General features: G+C 42.4%; 1 protein-coding gene across 1 annotated transcript in view; it reads right to left on the bottom strand.

Moving 5' to 3' along the window:
- Window positions 1-16,897, bottom strand: part of LOC124605918 (protein N-terminal asparagine amidohydrolase) — a 245,951-nt gene that overhangs the window by 26,653 nt on the left and 202,401 nt on the right. The window contains exon 2 of the mRNA XM_047137871.1: window positions 7,846-8,042. Within this exon, the coding sequence (XP_046993827.1) occupies window positions 7,846-8,032 (187 nt within the window). The 5' untranslated portion in view covers window positions 8,033-8,042. The remainder of the gene's footprint in view (window positions 1-7,845; window positions 8,043-16,897) is intronic.

The following is a 16,897-nucleotide window of genomic DNA, read 5'->3' as shown; positions in this document are numbered from 1 at the left end:
CAGTTAGAAACTTAATAAGGGAATCATAAGACAACGCTCGAGCAAAATTCGTTTTGCTACTTTCAGTACCCCTTAGAGTCAGAGCGAGAGCCTTATGGTACTGCAAAATTCGTAATGCCACTTTTGTTTTCTGCCGACATATTTTTCGTTGTTGTGAATACATAATTTAATCTATGAACTATAATACTTGAGTATGATACAGGACATGAAGTAAATACAGACCTTCTCGAAGTCAAAAGTCGGTAATATCCTAGTAATTCGTGTTAAAATAGGCACAATAGGTTTACAGACACTTAATGCTTTATTAAGATAAACTGCCATTGTGACGTTTCTATAGTAAGTTGAATTTAATTCGTATTAGTACAGTGAATATTTTAATTACGTTTTACACTAGTTTATTGAACACAATAGTAATCATCAAAAAGAAATGAATCAGCAAACGTCACAATATCTAAAACAATCTGACAACACTAAAGTAATTTACGAATTCTACTCCTGTAGAAACCTACTGGTTCTAACGATGTCATTAAACCAGTATAGTTTGAAGAGCATTTTCGTCTAGAAATGAGTTGTCTTGCCAGTTGATCGATCAAGAGCAGGGAAGGTAAAATTTTACGAGTACGTGATCAGAGGAACAAGTGCCTGAGAGATGACTTCCCTATCAACAGAAGTGCCTGAGACTTCCCTGTCAATCTCCTGCATAGCTTTGTTTCTCAAATCAACAGTGTGTGTTATCGTGCAGTAGCACACGTGATATAGTTTTGTCGGTCGATTTTCTTACACTGCGACACAAAGGTGTCTCAACTGTTGGCTACAAATTCCAGCTGTGATGGACACAGTCTTGGGGAAGAACACTTAGTGCAAAACACACTTATGGAGCTATCACATGGAAAATATTATGTTCACACCACTCTTTGCTCAAGTTTAGGTCTTTTAATAGGGCTCAACCTTTCATTTCTAGTTAGGAAGCTAACGATAAAGGCATGACAACTCGTCACCAGTAACAGTATTGCATAGGAACGCTCAATGAGCGACCTGGTGACATTCAAGCAAAACTGCAATAGTCGTTACTCTGTTGGTTTTTGTTGTTTCTTCTGAACCTTGCCTGTTGAATGCAAATGTCGCATGATGGTTAAATGGTACTCCATCACTTATATCAGTAGTCGAGACTTCCTTATGTGGAAAACCATTCATGCCAGAACGATCTTTGTTGAAACAAGAATATCTTTTCTTGGCGTATTTTTCCCTAAATCACTCGCGCTACACACAGTTCAAATCTTTCGAGCTGCCTCCTCAGCAATCACCTATCTATTATACCGAAAGTGAATGATGTGCTGCAGATGTGACACCTCTCTCCACTTGCGACCCATTTTTACAATGCTTAACTGTAGTTCATGATTTTCAAGCATGTGATCTTCAAAGCTTAACTGCAAGATGATAACTACAACTTCAAATTCGAGCATGACAGCTGATACATACCCCGACAACGTCGCGCCGTGTTCACCTGGGCGGCGCCCGATTACAGGTGGCCGGTAGCCGCTACAGCGGAAGGAAACGCTCGAGCGTAAGTTGTTCTGATCGCGACGCAGCCAAGAACTGTCCTGCGGAATTGTTTCTGGAAGTATTTGTTATTAATGGTGGGTAGAAAGTGAAGCGAATTATCTTCGATGTTCAATCATACTCGCAACTTTAGACGATGGTCGAAATGTGGTTAAAAAAGTAAGAGATACAGTCGGACGCGAACATGCGACTAAAGTTGAGAATGCACGACCATTAGACCACGGGCTCACACAACACATCATCTCGGAAGTAGACAACAGGTCCTCTTGACACTTCCACATCTTACAGTGTTGCCAGATTGTGCAGATGGCCGGACTTAAGCATTGCCAGGGGCGGTCGGTTTTATTGGCCACCTTAAGTGAACGACTCGGACTTAGTCTCTGTAGCGGCCGGCCGGCGGTCAGTTTTTATGTCTAAGACTGTACAGTATCCCCAGTTAATCTTATTTGGTATGGACAGCATAGACTTGAGTAATATTTTAGGATTGGTTGCGTGAGTGATTTCTAAGTAATCTCCTTTGCAGAGTCATTGCATTTCCCCATTATTCTAGTACCGAACTGAAGTCTACCACCTGCTTTACCCACAGTGAGCCTATGTGTTCATTCCATTTTATATTCCAACAGAGTATTACACAAGGTCTGACTGAATATTTATGCATCTTCTGTCAGACAGTACTTCATTACACATAACTACATCATCTGTAAAAGGTCTGAGATTACTACGATGGTCACTCCAAAAGAAATGCACACTATTTTTTTCTAGATCCATCTTTTATTCTACATGTTTGAAAGTTTTACAGTGTGTAGCTACATCCTTTAGGAACAATATTTTCATTTCTTCACATAATTTCCATCCCTCTAAACTGTTTTACGCCATCTTGGAACCAGTGCCTGTATACCCACATGGTAAAATTCTGGACCACTGTTTGGCAGTGTGCAGCCAGGCACAAGGCAGTCATCATCTTCAAACCTTGTTCCACGAAGAGAGTCTTTCAGTTTCCCAAAGAGGTGATAGTCACATGGAGCCAGGTGAGGACTGTAAGGCGGGTGTTTCAGTGTTGTCCATCCGAGTTTTGTGATCGCTTCCATGGTTTTTTGACTGACATGTGGCTGTGCATTGTCGTTCTACAGCAAAACATCCTGCTTTTGCTGATGTGGTCGAACACGACTCAAATCGAGCTTGACGTTTCTTCAGTGTCATCACATATGCATCAGAATTTATGGCGGTTCCACTTGGCAAGATGTCCACAAGCAAGAGTCCTTCGGAATCGAGAAACACCATAGTCATAACTTTTCCAGCAGAAGGTATGGTTTTGAATTTTTTTTTTTCTTGGGTGAATTTGCATGATGCCACTCCATTGATTGCCTCTTCGTCTCTGGTGAAAAATGATAGAGCCATGTTTCATCACCTGTCACAGTTCTTCCAAGAAATTCATCTCCACCATTCTCGTACTGTTCCAAAAGTCCGCTGCATACCGTTTTTTCTTGTTTTTTTTGTGAGCCACTGTGTCCGCAGCTCGTGGTCGTGCGGTAGCTTTCTCGCTTCCCGCGCCCAGTTTCGATTCCCGGCGGGGTCAGGGATTTTCTCTGCCTCATGATGACTGAGTGTTGTGTGATGTCCTTAGTTTAGTTAGGTTTAAGTAGTTCTAGGTTCTAGGGGACTGATGACCATAGATGTTAAGTCCCATAGTGCTCAGAGCCATTTTTTGAGCCACTGTCAACATCCTGGGAACCCACCTGGGACAAATCTTTTTAACGCTAACACTTTCAGTATTCTGAAAACACTTCCTTCCCCTATCCCAACGTAACGAGACAATTCGTTCACTGTGATACGCCTGTCAGCAGTCACCAATTCGTTAACTCTCTGCACATTGTCTGGAGTGTGTGCATTATGAGGCCTGCCGCTGCGAGGACAATCCTAAATATTGCCGTGCCCGCTTTCATCACGTAACCTGCTTGCCCACCGACTAACTGTACTGTGATCGACAGCAGCATCTCCATACACCTTTTTCAACCTCTTGTGGATGTTGCCCACTATCTCGTTCTCACAGCACAGTAATTCTGACAGCACGTTGCTTCTGACGAACGTCCAGTGTAGCAGCCATCTTGAAGACATGCTGTGACAGCGCCACTCACGGGAAGAGGTTGAACTAAGTTTGAAAACAAACGGGAAGGATGTATCTACACACTGTAAAACTTTCACACATGCAGAATGAAAACTATATTTTTACAAAAATAGTGTGCATTTCTTTTGGAGTGACCCTCGTATTACTATTGTCCGCAAGTTCATTGATATACCGCGTGGACAGCAAAGGTCCCTACACACTTCTGTGGGGCACACCTGAAGTTACTTCTCCATGAAAGGTAGCTTGCTGCGTCCTACATATCAAAAATCCACATCCAGTCATTTTTAATTGTAGGCACAGATGTGGTACAAAGTCAAATACTTTTCAGAAACCAAAATATACTGCATCTACTTGACTGCCTTGATCCAATGCTTTCAATATGTCATGTGACAAAATGTGAGTTGTGCTTCACATGATCGATGTTTTCGGGAAACAGTGGCTGGCATGGAGGATTTCACTCAGTTCGACATGGCTCATTACGGTTGAGGTCAGAATATAGTCTAAGATTCTGCAGCAAACCGATGTCAAGGATACTGGACGGCAGTTTTGTGGATCACATGTACTATCCTTCTTGTAAATGGGTGTGACAAGTGTTTTCTTCCAACTGCTGTGCACAGTTTCTTGTTCGTGGAATCTACGACAGATTATAGTTAATAGATGGGGCAGCTCAGCTGCAAATTCAGTATAGAATATTATAGAGATTTCATGGGGGCCCGCAGCTTTGCTGAATTTTAACGATATCAGCTGTTTCTCAACGCTACTGGCAGTAATATTTATTTCATTCGTCTTTTCAGTGGTGGGAGGGTTAAATTGGGACAATTATCCTATGTTTCCCTTTGTAAAGGAACATTTGTAAACGGAGTTAAGCATTTCAACTTTTACTTCGCTATCTTCAGTTTCCGTCTTTGTCTCATCCGTGAGTGCCACTAATAGCCCATGTACACGACCAAAATTTCTTTGGATTTTGTGAAAGATCATTTGACTAAATTCAGCTACGGTAGTCACTGAAGGCCTTCACGCGTTTCTCAGTTGACAGGCAAACACGTTTCATTCCGCATCTCCTTATATTTTGCTTTACATCTATTATGCAGTGGTCTGTTTCCGTAGAACTATCTTTACAGTAACTGTATACCAAGGAGGTTCCCTCTCATTATGAACTGTTATACTGGATACACATCTATTCAGTGCGTGGTCAACTATTTTTTTAAACTTGAGCCATATTCAATAAAATTTTTCTGCGTTTGTGACCGCGTTGCCAATGTACATGAAACTACCGACGTGTCGGTTCCTGTTGCAAGCGACCTTCTTCAGGGTGTTTACGTGTACATGCTCCTGCCCTATGTTACAAATTTCAACTTCGTCATTGAGATATGACATTACTCGTCTTAGTTGTTCTTTGTATTTTGGTAACAACCGCTTCATGATCACCGATACCAGTTTCGATGAGGACATCCTATTTGTTGCCATTAGATCTAATTTTTTCCATCATGTGTGATGTTGCACACTACCTGTTCTATGTAGTTTTCAGAGAAGGCATTTACTACTGTTCATAGGGTGTCTTGTCATGCCCACCACTAAGAAAATTGTAAATTTTCCAAATTGATTGTCGGAAGATTAAAGTCTCTACCAATGTAGTTTGGACAGGAATCGAATAGAAGCTTTCGAAATGTGGTGCTACAGAAGAATGCTGAAGATTAGATGGGTAGATCACATAACTAACGAGGTGGTATTGAATAGAACTGGGGAGAAGAGGAGTTTGTGGCACTGGTTAGTAGGACATGTTCTGAGGCATCAAGGGATCACAAATTTAGCTTTGGAGGGCAAGAGATGAATACACTAAGCAGATTCAGAAGGATGTAGGTTGCAGTAAGTACTGGGAGATGAAGAAGCTCGCACAGGATAGGGTAGCATGGAGAGCTGCATCAAACCAGTCTCAGGACTGAAGAACACAACAACAACAACATTTCCTCTTTAAATTTTTAGTAAATTGTTCTTCAGGTTGATCATAGTTTTTGGGTAAATAATTAAGTCATTTCTCTAAATGTGTAACAGGCCATAAGTGAAATGGTTTATGAATGTTTAAATTTTGAAGTAACTTGCTATCACATAAATGGTAATCTTAAAAAAGTGTTGATGGTTTTATTTGTTATGTCTTGTTTAAATGTGCCAAATAAATGTTCAGTGCAACTGTCGATGGTGGTTGCCTGATGTGTTACTTGGTCCAGTCCTAACACCCCACAGCCTATTGTGCTGAGCTTGCGTCGTCGTGTAAAAGGTTGAATTCTATGCTGTGCCGACACATCAGTGTGCATTTGTGTTGTAGAAAGAAGATACTGGCCACCCATAACAACATCCTCTCCCTTGCTTCCTTACAGTACAAGACTTTTACAGTACCCAAAAGTCCTTGTCTATCAGGACAAAAAACCACTAAAAGGTTATACATCTTTGAATAAAACAGCTGGATGCATGGATTCCAATCCAATATGATGCAGCTGGCAGCTTCTGTGGTCAATGTGCAGTTGCGCAACAGGTGGCCGACCAAGTGTTATCTTCATGTAAAAATAAAGGACTCAATATACATGAAACAGTTTATTAACACCCAAGATGATTACTCATGTCTGTGGTTGCCCTGTCCACAAGGTTGTTTGCAGAAAACGACGTACTCTGCATATATCGTGCTAGTGAAATATGATTACCATGTAGGTAGCAACGTAATCTAACTTAAAAATACTAAGTACGTAGAGAAATCAATCTTTTGAGATGCAGTTAATTTTTTGTACTTGTCAAATTTAGTTATTCGGCAATGACACATTTTCAAACTTACTGAACCAGTTACATCAAACTGGTAATTTAAGAATCTTTCTCCCTCTTAGAAAAATTTCATACATGGTCGCAGTCTAAGGAAACCACAGAAAACCCAAAACTGGGCAGCGGATCTCAGTATAGGGTGGTGTGGTGGGAGAGGAGAGTGTTTTTTTTTCTTTTTTTTGTTATGGTTTTAGGGCGCAAAACTGCTACGGTCATTAGCGCCTGGACTGTGACTGAGGAAAAGAAAAAAAAATGAAACTGGAAACCAGCAGCAATGGGAACAAAACTCAAAAAATTCGGGAAGCTAAAAACAGAAGGAAAGCTTAAAAAACCACTATAGATGGGGGGTTGTTTGTCCCCAAAAAGAGCTTCTCACTGGCACTAATAAACTCGAGAACGCGATCGGCTGAGAGCGTGTCATCTACTAAAATGGAAGATATATCAGGCGACAGCTGTAGACGGGCGCGTAACGGAGTAAAATAGGGGCACTCAAGTAAAAGGTGTCTCACTGTCCACAGCTGAGAGCAGTGGGGACAGAGTGGGGGAGGATCGCCATTTAAAAGATGTCGATGGCTAAAAAGACAGTGCCCTATCCGGAGTCTAGTTAAAATTACCTCCTCCCGACGACGAGTTCGGGAGGAAGAGGTCCAAGCACAGGGAAGAGCTTTCACGTCCCGCAATTTATTATTGGGAAGTGTCGACCAATGTGCGTGCCATAAAAGAGCAACACGACGACATAAAAGACTCCGCATATCGGCGAAGGGAATCATGCGAATGGATGGCTGAAGAAGAGAGATTGCAGCCTTGGCCGCTATATCTGCCGCCTCATTTCCACAGATACCAACAGATCCAGAGGAACGCCACAGAGATGCACCCCAAGTGGAGCAGGTGGAGGCAGTCCTGAATCCAGTGGACTAGAGGGTGGACAGGGTAGAGAGCTTGGAGACTGAGGAGAGAGCTGAGCGAATCTGAGCAGATAACATACCGTATCCGCTGATGGCGACGGATGTATTGGACAGCCTGGAGAACAGCGTAAAGCTCCGCAGTAAAAACCGAACACTGGTCGGGAAGCCGAAATCTATTGGGGGTGTCGCCAACAATATAGGCACTCCAAACGATGTTTTTGAGCCATCAGTGTAAACAAATGTGGCATTCTTCATTTGTGCGCACAGAGCAGCAAATGCCCGACGATAAACAAGAGAAGCGGTACCATCCTCGGGAAACTGACAAAGGTCACGGAGCAGGCAGGTCCGGGGCCGGAGCCAAGGTGGTGCTGTACCCCAAGTTGTCAAGAAAGTTTTAGGAAAGTGGAAGGAAAGAGAATGGAGAGCAGAGTGGTGCAGTCTACTCACTGTCGTGTGGTACTGTGACGGCGAGCTCGCGCTGGCGCACGTAGAGCAGTCCGGCAGGGCCCACAACCTTGTTGGGGATGGCGACGAACTGCTGGGCCGAGTCCTTGTAGATGGGGTGTGCCTGCAGCAGCGACCGCGTATCCGGCGGTGGCTCGTCCTGCAGCACCCCGCTCAGCACCAGCACCATGCTGCAACAGCTGAGGAGAGCGAGGGTCTTCAGCAGGCGGCCATGCGTAGCTCTAGAGGTCGGCAGCAGGGCGAGTGAGAGGTTAGTATTGAGGGTTGCATACATCGGAAATCAAGGCGCCGCCGCTACGCCAGTGCATACCTGCTTCCTTCCGTCTTGCTGTGCACTGAGGTGACAAGTCATGGGATAGCAATATGCACATATACAGATTGCGCTAGTATCGCGTACACAAGGTATAAAATGGCAGTGTATTGGCAGAGATGTTATTTTTACTCAGGTGATTCACGTGAAAACGCTTTCGACGCGGTTATGACTGCAAGATGGGAATTAACAGACTTCAAAGGCAGTGCCATAATTGGAGCTTGTAATGGTTCTCTATTTACGTGACCATTACGACACTCCAACTCCAGTTCAAATGGTTCAAATGGCTCTGAGCACTATGGGACTTAACATCTGTGGTCATCAGTCCCCTAGAACTTAGAACTACTTAAACCTAACTAACCTAAGGACATCACACACATCCATGCCCGAGGCAGGATTCGAACCTGCGACCGTAGCAGTCGCGCGGTACCGGACTGCGCGCCTAGAACCGCTAGACCACCGCGGCCGGCCAACCCCAGTTCTCGATACCAGTAATATTGTACTACTTTTCTGCGAAGTAACAGACATTTTTGTGACAACATTCACATTTGGTTTTATTAATGTATAGGTACTCCGATGTGTCGATATATTACAGTGATATGGTTCTTGTGTGTATTCATTTCTGTGAGACTGTCACAATCTTTGACTTACTTGTAACCGTTTTGGTGCGAATGCGGACACAGAGCAGTCTTTGTTTCACTTTGCAGAAGTTGTTATTTCGCTTTGTAAAAGAACAGTCAAGTCTTGTGTTTGGTTACAGTGGAAATTAAATATATGAAGATTGATACAAAACTGTTTTCTTGATGATGTGACAATTAAGAAGAAGTATATCTGAATTAGACGGCTGGTGTGGCCATGCGGTTCTAGGTGCTTCAGTCCGGAACCGCGTGACCGCTACCGTCGCAGGTTCGAATCCTGCCTCGGGCATGGATGTGTGTGATGTCCTTAGGTTAATTAGGTTTAAGTAGTTCTAAGTTCTAGGGGACTGATGACCACTGATGTTAAGTCCCATAGTGCTCACAGCCATTTGAACCATATATGTGAATTTACAAGGAGTTTAATAAAAATGTGGATTGTGAACACCGAGTCAAAAATTATTTCTACCATACCATCGTTCTGATCTGGGATTGTTTGATCATTAGGAACTTCCTGAAAAACGCATTTGTTAGGTCTTCAAAAATTGCTAAAATACAGATCTGGACCTTCTAGCAGTCAATGTAGAATCACTCTAGAATCAACAAGATGAGCCATAACTGATGTGTCGACAGAAGTGCCGACACAGTGTTATTTTGAGGGGGCCGATAGGCACGCTATCTAATGCAGACGGGCGTGAAGTCTGGAACAGAATAACTATTGAATGGTAGCAAGAAAAGTACGTAGCTGGAATATACTTAACTTTAATGACTCCTTGTGATACATCTCTCTTGACTATACAAATGCGACTCGTAAGATACATGCACTGTTACAATTGGCGCCTTGCTAGGTCGTAGCCATGGACTTAGCAGAAGGCTATTCTAACTGACTCTCGGCAAATGAGAGGAAGGCTTCGTCCGTATGGTCGCTAGCAATGTCGTTCTTACAACTGGGGCGAGTGCAATATCGTATCTCGAGACCTGCCTTGTGGTGGCGCTAAGTCTGCGATCACACAGTGGCGACACGCGGGTCCGACATGTACTAAATGGACCGCGGCCGATTTAAGCTACCACCTAGCAAGTGTGGTGTCTGGCGGTGACACCACAATAACAACTTCGACGAAATCTACGTGGGAATCCATTCAAGATAAGTGCCAAAATTAATTACTTTTTTTACAGTGACTTCATTATTTTCATTCTGACGATACTACCCACAGGCAATAACTTTGTTGTTGCCCGATAAAGCGAACATATGCTGCGTGAGCAACATTATTAATCTGATTTCTTACCTACTTTGCAAGTGGTGGTATTGTTAGAAGCTAGCCACATGGGACATCCCATTTGGGAAATCAGTTTATGAATTCAGTTTTCCGAGATCCACAGTGTCAACAGTGTGCTGACACTATCAGATTTCAGGCATTACCTCCCACCACAGACAACACTTTGGCTGACGGCCTTCACTTAACAACCGAGAGCAGCAGCGTTTGCACAGAGTTGTCAATGCTAACAGGCAAGCAACACTGCCTGAAATAACAGCAGAAATCAATGTGGGATGTACAACGGACGTATCCGTTAGGGCAATGTGGTGAAATTTTGCGTTAAGGGGAGGCACCAGTGAAATTTCAACCCGACCGTAAAAAAATCACAGGGGAGTAAAAATTTGAGTCATAATATATCTTGGCATGCCAAATTAAGCGGGTAAATCCAATTTGCAAAACAGAAAGGTTTAACCAAAAAGTTTAAAACTAACGGAGGAGTAGCATTTTTTTGTTTCAGTCATTTTAAATTTTTTCTAAGAAGTTGAAGTACTATGACCTTTTTAACACTCTATGCAAACGAAAAGTGTAGATAAATTATAAAAAAAATGTTTTTATAATAAATGACAAGAATTTAGCGTAAACTAGAATTACTAAAACATTCAACAATGTTTGGCTCAGTATGAAGGAAGAATAAATAAAAGACGATCCGATAGTTTGGTGACAAGTGTCATGAACAACTGAAGGAGGCTACGATAAAAATACTTGCAGAGTATTACAAAAAAGCAGTATATGGATATAAAGGTGTGTATAAACATACTTTTCGATATGATTGACATTTTACAGCTACAATTGTCTCAACTAATTTACTATTTTCAGAATATGAAAGCTGCAACATAAGCATTAATATATTATTGCGCTTACAATGACAAAAAAAAAAAATCCTCAGCATTGTCACTGCCCGAAAGGAGATTCATCACGCTGTTATTATCAGTCAGCATTGGTAAAGACATTGAGTCTGGGTCTCATGCTTCCAATATAGAAACACCTATAAATCAACTTTATTTAAATAAAATATTGCCTCTTTCTACTAGCTTAAGTGAGGGAAAATGGAAATGTCGTGTGGTTAGGTCCTCCCGTCGGGTAGACTGGTCGCCTGGTGCAAGTCTTTTGAGATGACGCCACTTCGTCGACTTGCGCGTCGATGGGGATGAGATGATGATGATGAAGAGAACACACCGCCCAATCCCTGAGCGGAGAAAATCTCCGACCCAGCCGGAAATCGAACCCGGGGCCCTTGACATGACAGTCCGTCACACTGACCACTCAGCTGTCAGGGCGCTTAAGCGATGATTCACTACTAACAAGATGGGCTCTATGTGTAACTCAAAATGTTAATGAGAGTTTACACAGTGTTTTATGGAGTAGGCGTCCCATAGAGACCTATTTTCTGCAATGAGAGTGAAAGTAGCGGTTTCTATCAGTATTTGTAAATATAATGTTGGCTCTCACCGAGTTATTTTAGAAATAAGGACAAAATGAGGACTCAATGTCCTAACGAACAGCACAAGCATCAGCGAAAAAGGTCAAAGTAGCATTGCACCAAGCGGAAGAGGACTATTCGAAAAAACAGAAGCAAGTGGGTCGAAAAACTGACTCTACCAAACATCAAAGAGAAGAAGCTATATTGGAACGTGATGATGTGATCTATGACGCAGAACTGTTTTGATGTAATTGCGTATTATTCACATATATACGGTGTGCATGTGATGTAATACATAAGCTGAAAATAAAGAACATAATTTTCAAACATATCGAGTCGTCTTATTTATTTTTCCTTCATACGTGGCCAAACATTGTATAATATAGTAGTAATTCTATTTTGTGCTAAATATTACGTATTATAAAAACAATTTTTTTTATAATTTACCTACACTTTTCGTTTGTACATAGTGTTAAAAGGGGCACAAACTTAAATTTCTTAGAAGAAATCAAAATGGCCGAAACGAAAAAAATGCTACTTCTCCGTCAATTTTAAACTTTTTTTGCTGAAACTGTTTTTGTCAATAAAACGAGTGGTAACCAACAACTGCATGTAAGGGTCTGAAAAAATAATGATTTTTTTTTCAAAACTCAAAAATCCAAAAGTGTGAAATTTTTTTTTTATTTAGCAAATTAGATTTACCCACTTGATTCAGCATGCCAAGATATGATATGAAACAAATTTTCAGCCCCTTGTGATTTTTTTACGATCGGGTTGAAATTCACGGTACCTCCCCTCAATGAGCTAAGGCAGCAGACGACCGATGCGAGTGCCTTTGCTAACAGCACGACATCGCCTGCAGCACCTCTCCTGGGCTCGTGACCTTATCGGGGGGTTCCTAGACGACAGCAATACCGTGGCCTGGTCAGCTGGTAACTGCTGAGGTCAGTTGGTAACTGCTGATGGCAGGTTTCGAGCGCGGCGCAGACCCCACGAAGCCATGGACTCATGGTGACAACAAAGCACTGTGCAACTGGTGGTGGCTCCATAATGGTGTGGGTTGTTTCCATGGAACGCACTGGGTCTTCTGGTACAACTGAACCGATGACTGACTGGAAATGTTTGTGTTCGGCTATTTGGACACCATTTGCAGTCATGCATAGACTTTGTATTCCCAAACATCGATGAAAATTTTATGGATGACAATGCACCATGTCACCGGACAACAATTGTTCGCGAATTGTTTGAAGAACACTTGGAAAACTCGAGCGAATGGTTTGGCCACGCAGATCGCCTGACAGGAGTCCCATCGAACATTTACGGGAAGTCATTTCGTGCACAAAATCCTGCACTGACAACACTTTCGCAATTGTGGACTGCTATAGAGGCAGCATTGCCCAATATTTGGGGGGGGGGGGTCACTCCCTGCGAATCGTTGAGTCCATGCTACATTGAGTTGCTATACTGCGCCAGGCAGAAGGATGTCTGGCGCGATATTAGGAGGTATCCCGTGACGCTTGTCGCCTCGCTGTAGTTCGCGATCATGACGAGTCTACGAACGATGGCGCTGCGGTCGCTTCATAGTCGGCGACTCGTTTCGTGTTACTGGGGCGTGCAGGAATGTAATGCCAGTCGTGACTTGGTACTAACGCTGAATGCAATGACGGACTGTCGGGATTAGATGGCTTCCAACAAAGCTGTTCTGTGAGACTGTGGAAGATGAAAATTAAGTCACGCAATGTATACAACAAACAGGAAGAGTGATGTCTGGAGAAGTTCGATGCTACAGTCCACACTTTAGACAAAAAGTATGCGAAGTTCGTTCAGTGTAAACAAAGTGGTTGTATTCTTGTTTATTCTACCACCACCATGAGAAAATATATGTGCTCTGTCCAACAAAAACCGGGCTCAGAGCAACGTCACTTTTATGTACCTGCGACCAAAAAGCGCCTATTTCTGTACTTTTTCACTAATAACGAGTTGTCTAGCTTATCGCTCACTTCTGCAACTTTTTCAAAGACCGCTGTAAATTAATCTTAATAATTAATCACCATTTAGAAAATACACTTCATTGTCGTGTCCCGTTTCCTTGTGCTGTCGCCGCACATACGGTAACGTGTCGAAAGGGTGTGCATGTAAACATAATTCTTAGACATTCTCTGAATGGATATTAAATATTAAAATAAATTTACAGCAGTCTTCCAAAAAGTTTGTCCCATTTATCGTGACCAACCTAAATAACTGTTTGTCCAGATGCAAATTACAAAATGTTTCAAGGAAATGTTCTTTAGGCGTCAAGGGGACATCAATCAGCATGATTGCCTTTGTTTTTTCACAAAGATATGAACAGCTGTACGACTTTTTTAAATGGCACCCTGTATTTTTTAATCGGTAATTCATTTCCTCTCCTAGAGACCTATTCAAAAATGTATCACAGTGTACCATTCACTGAAACACAACGTTATTAATTAGATAACACAACATCGATTTTAACGCTCCCAGCGCTTAGTGCAGGTTCTCGGGGTAATGGGACACATCCACGTGCTGACGTTGACAGAGAACAAATGTAAACATACGTAGAATGCACACCCGTCATTCCGTCAACCATCGTCAGTTGAAGAGTTGTGTGAGTAGAATGTACACCAACGAAGAGAAGGTAGAAATGCTACTCATCTATGGGGAATGTAAGTTAGCAGCACAGTAATTGCAATACTGTTTTCTTATGTACGGGTACATTTAGTATAGTAGTTTAGTCCTTTTAAATAATGTTGTGTAGAGTAGGCATACAGCAAAGACTGTCCTTCCTACAAACTGCATCGACATAACTTTTATTATTATTGTTGTTGTTGTTTTTGTTGTTGTTGTTGTTGTTGCTGAGCAGCGGAACTGTACAGAGAGCCTTCCCGACGAATTTTTTCTCGTCTTGTTGCGACGCTTCAGGAAACGGGAAGTTTCAGCCCACGACTACGCAATCGTCGTAACACTCGCACAGACGAAGCTGCCAAAGTTACTGTTCTTGCTTCCGTTGCTATGAATCCACATGTGAGTACATGACAGCTTGAACACGAGATTGGCATTCCTAAAACCAGTGTACATCGAATTCTTACACGTCACCGCTTCCATCCTTACCATGTACACCTACATCAAGAGTTGCATGGGAATGATTTCCAGAATCGTGTACAGTCCTGTCAGTGAGCACAGCGGCAAATCCTCGCCCACCCGAACTACTTCTCTTCTTCTTTTATTATCACAATGGAACTTAACATCTATGGTCATCAGTCGAACTTCTTCTCCAATGTTCTATTTACTGATGAATGTTCCTTCTCAAACAAGGGCCAGGTAAGTACAAGGAACATGAATTATTGGTCCAGTGACATCCCACGATGGCTTAGACTGGTGGAACGTCAGCGTCAGTGGAGAGCTAACGTCTGGACTGGGATGCTTGGTACAATTATTGCCCCTTATTTCATCAGTGGTAGTCTAAACGGCACAGCGTATGCCAACTTTCTCAGACGAATTCTTCCTCTTCTTCTGGATGAAGTGCCGCTAAGAACCAGAATGCTTATGTGGTATCAACACGATGGATGTCCAGCACATAATGCCTTGCGTGCAAGTCGTGTTCTAAACCGAAGGTATCCTGCCAGACGGATTGGTCGAGGAGAAACAGTTACTTGGCCTGCTAGATCTCCTAATTGAAATCCTCAGAACTTTTTTCTTGGGGGTAGCATTAAAGACGTTGTCTATCACAATATTTCAACAACTCCAGAGGACATGATCGAACGTATCGTGCTTGCTTGTAATTCTCTTCAGCAGGCAACACTGGAAGAAGTAAATAATTCTTTCATTCAACGAGGGAATCAGTGTATCGGTGTCCAGGGTCACCGCTTTGAGCATCTTTGAATGTGCTACTCCTGGGCAATGGTACAGGAGAGTCAAATTCAATTTTATATTATGTTTTTACTTGGTCTTCGTTTGTTTTCTGACAACACCAGCAAGTGGACGAGTTTGTGATCCCGGGCTCAAAGTCAGTGTTGTGTTACGTAATTAATAACGTTCTGTTTCAGTGAATGGTACACTGTGATACATTTTTGAATAGGTCTTTAGGAGAGGAAATGAATTACCGAATAAAAAATACAGGGTGCCATTTGAAAAAGTCATACCGCTGTTCATATCTTTGTAAAATACAAAAGCAATCATGCTGATTGATGTCCCCCTGATGGCTAAAGAACATTTGCTTGAAACATTTTGTAATTGCATTTGGACAAACACTTATTTAGGGTGGTCAAGATAAATGGGACACACACAAACACACACACACACACACACACACACACACACACACACACACACACACACACACACATATTATATATACACACACACGAGGGGCGTTTGAAAAGTCCGTGCAGCGTCCTAGAGATGGCACCATCGGCGCGTATCGAGGTCATGTTTAGTAAGTAGCATGTTTGGAAACAACGCACACCAAGTTTCAGCCATATTGGTCTATTTCTGTGTGTTTGGCATTCGTGTTAATCAAGGAAGTCGAGTGATTGTCAAAAAATGGACGAAAAAGAATTTCGTGTGGTTACTTTATGAAGGGCAAAAAGCCTTAGGAGACTAAAGAGAAGCTTGATAAACGTTACGGTGACTATGCACCTTCGATTAGAACAGTCTATAAGTGGTTTCAAAATTTTCGAAGTGGCCATATGGGCACAAGCGATGTTGAACGTTCTGGACGCCCTGTGAGGCTACGACTCCAGAAATCATTGTTAAAACCCATGATATGGCGATGGATGACAGAAGTGTTCAGGTGAGTGAGATTGCTAGTGATGTGAGCATCTCGAATGAACGGGTACATAATATTTTGCATAAACATTTGGACATGAGAAAGCTATCCGCAAGATGGGTTCCGCGATTCACACGCTTGACCAAAAACGGAATCGTGTGAAGTGTTGCAAGGATGGTTTGCAGCTGTTCACTAAGAATCCGCAGGACTTTAAGCGTCATTTCGTGACTGTGGATGAATCATGGATACTTTACTATAATACTGAGCCAAAGAACAATCTAAACAATGGGTACCTAAGGAGAATCTACACCAAAAAAGGCGAAGACCATTCCTTCGGCCGGAAAGGTTATGGTGACTGTCTTTTGGGATTCGCAAGGGATAATACTCATCGACTATCTGGAAAACGGTAAAACTATTACAGGTGCATATTATTCATCGTTATTGGACCGCTTGAAACCGAACTGCAAGAAAAATGCCGCCGATTGGACCGCAAAAGAGACCTTTTCCATCACGAAAATGCACCAGCACACACTTCAGCAGTTGTGTCCGCAAAATTAATGGAAATAG

This window comes from Schistocerca americana, chromosome 3 (assembly GCF_021461395.2).
Source record: "Schistocerca americana isolate TAMUIC-IGC-003095 chromosome 3, iqSchAmer2.1, whole genome shotgun sequence".
Classification (NCBI taxonomy): domain Eukaryota; kingdom Metazoa; phylum Arthropoda; class Insecta; order Orthoptera; family Acrididae; genus Schistocerca; species Schistocerca americana.
This window is presented reverse-complemented; position numbering and strand designations above follow the sequence as displayed.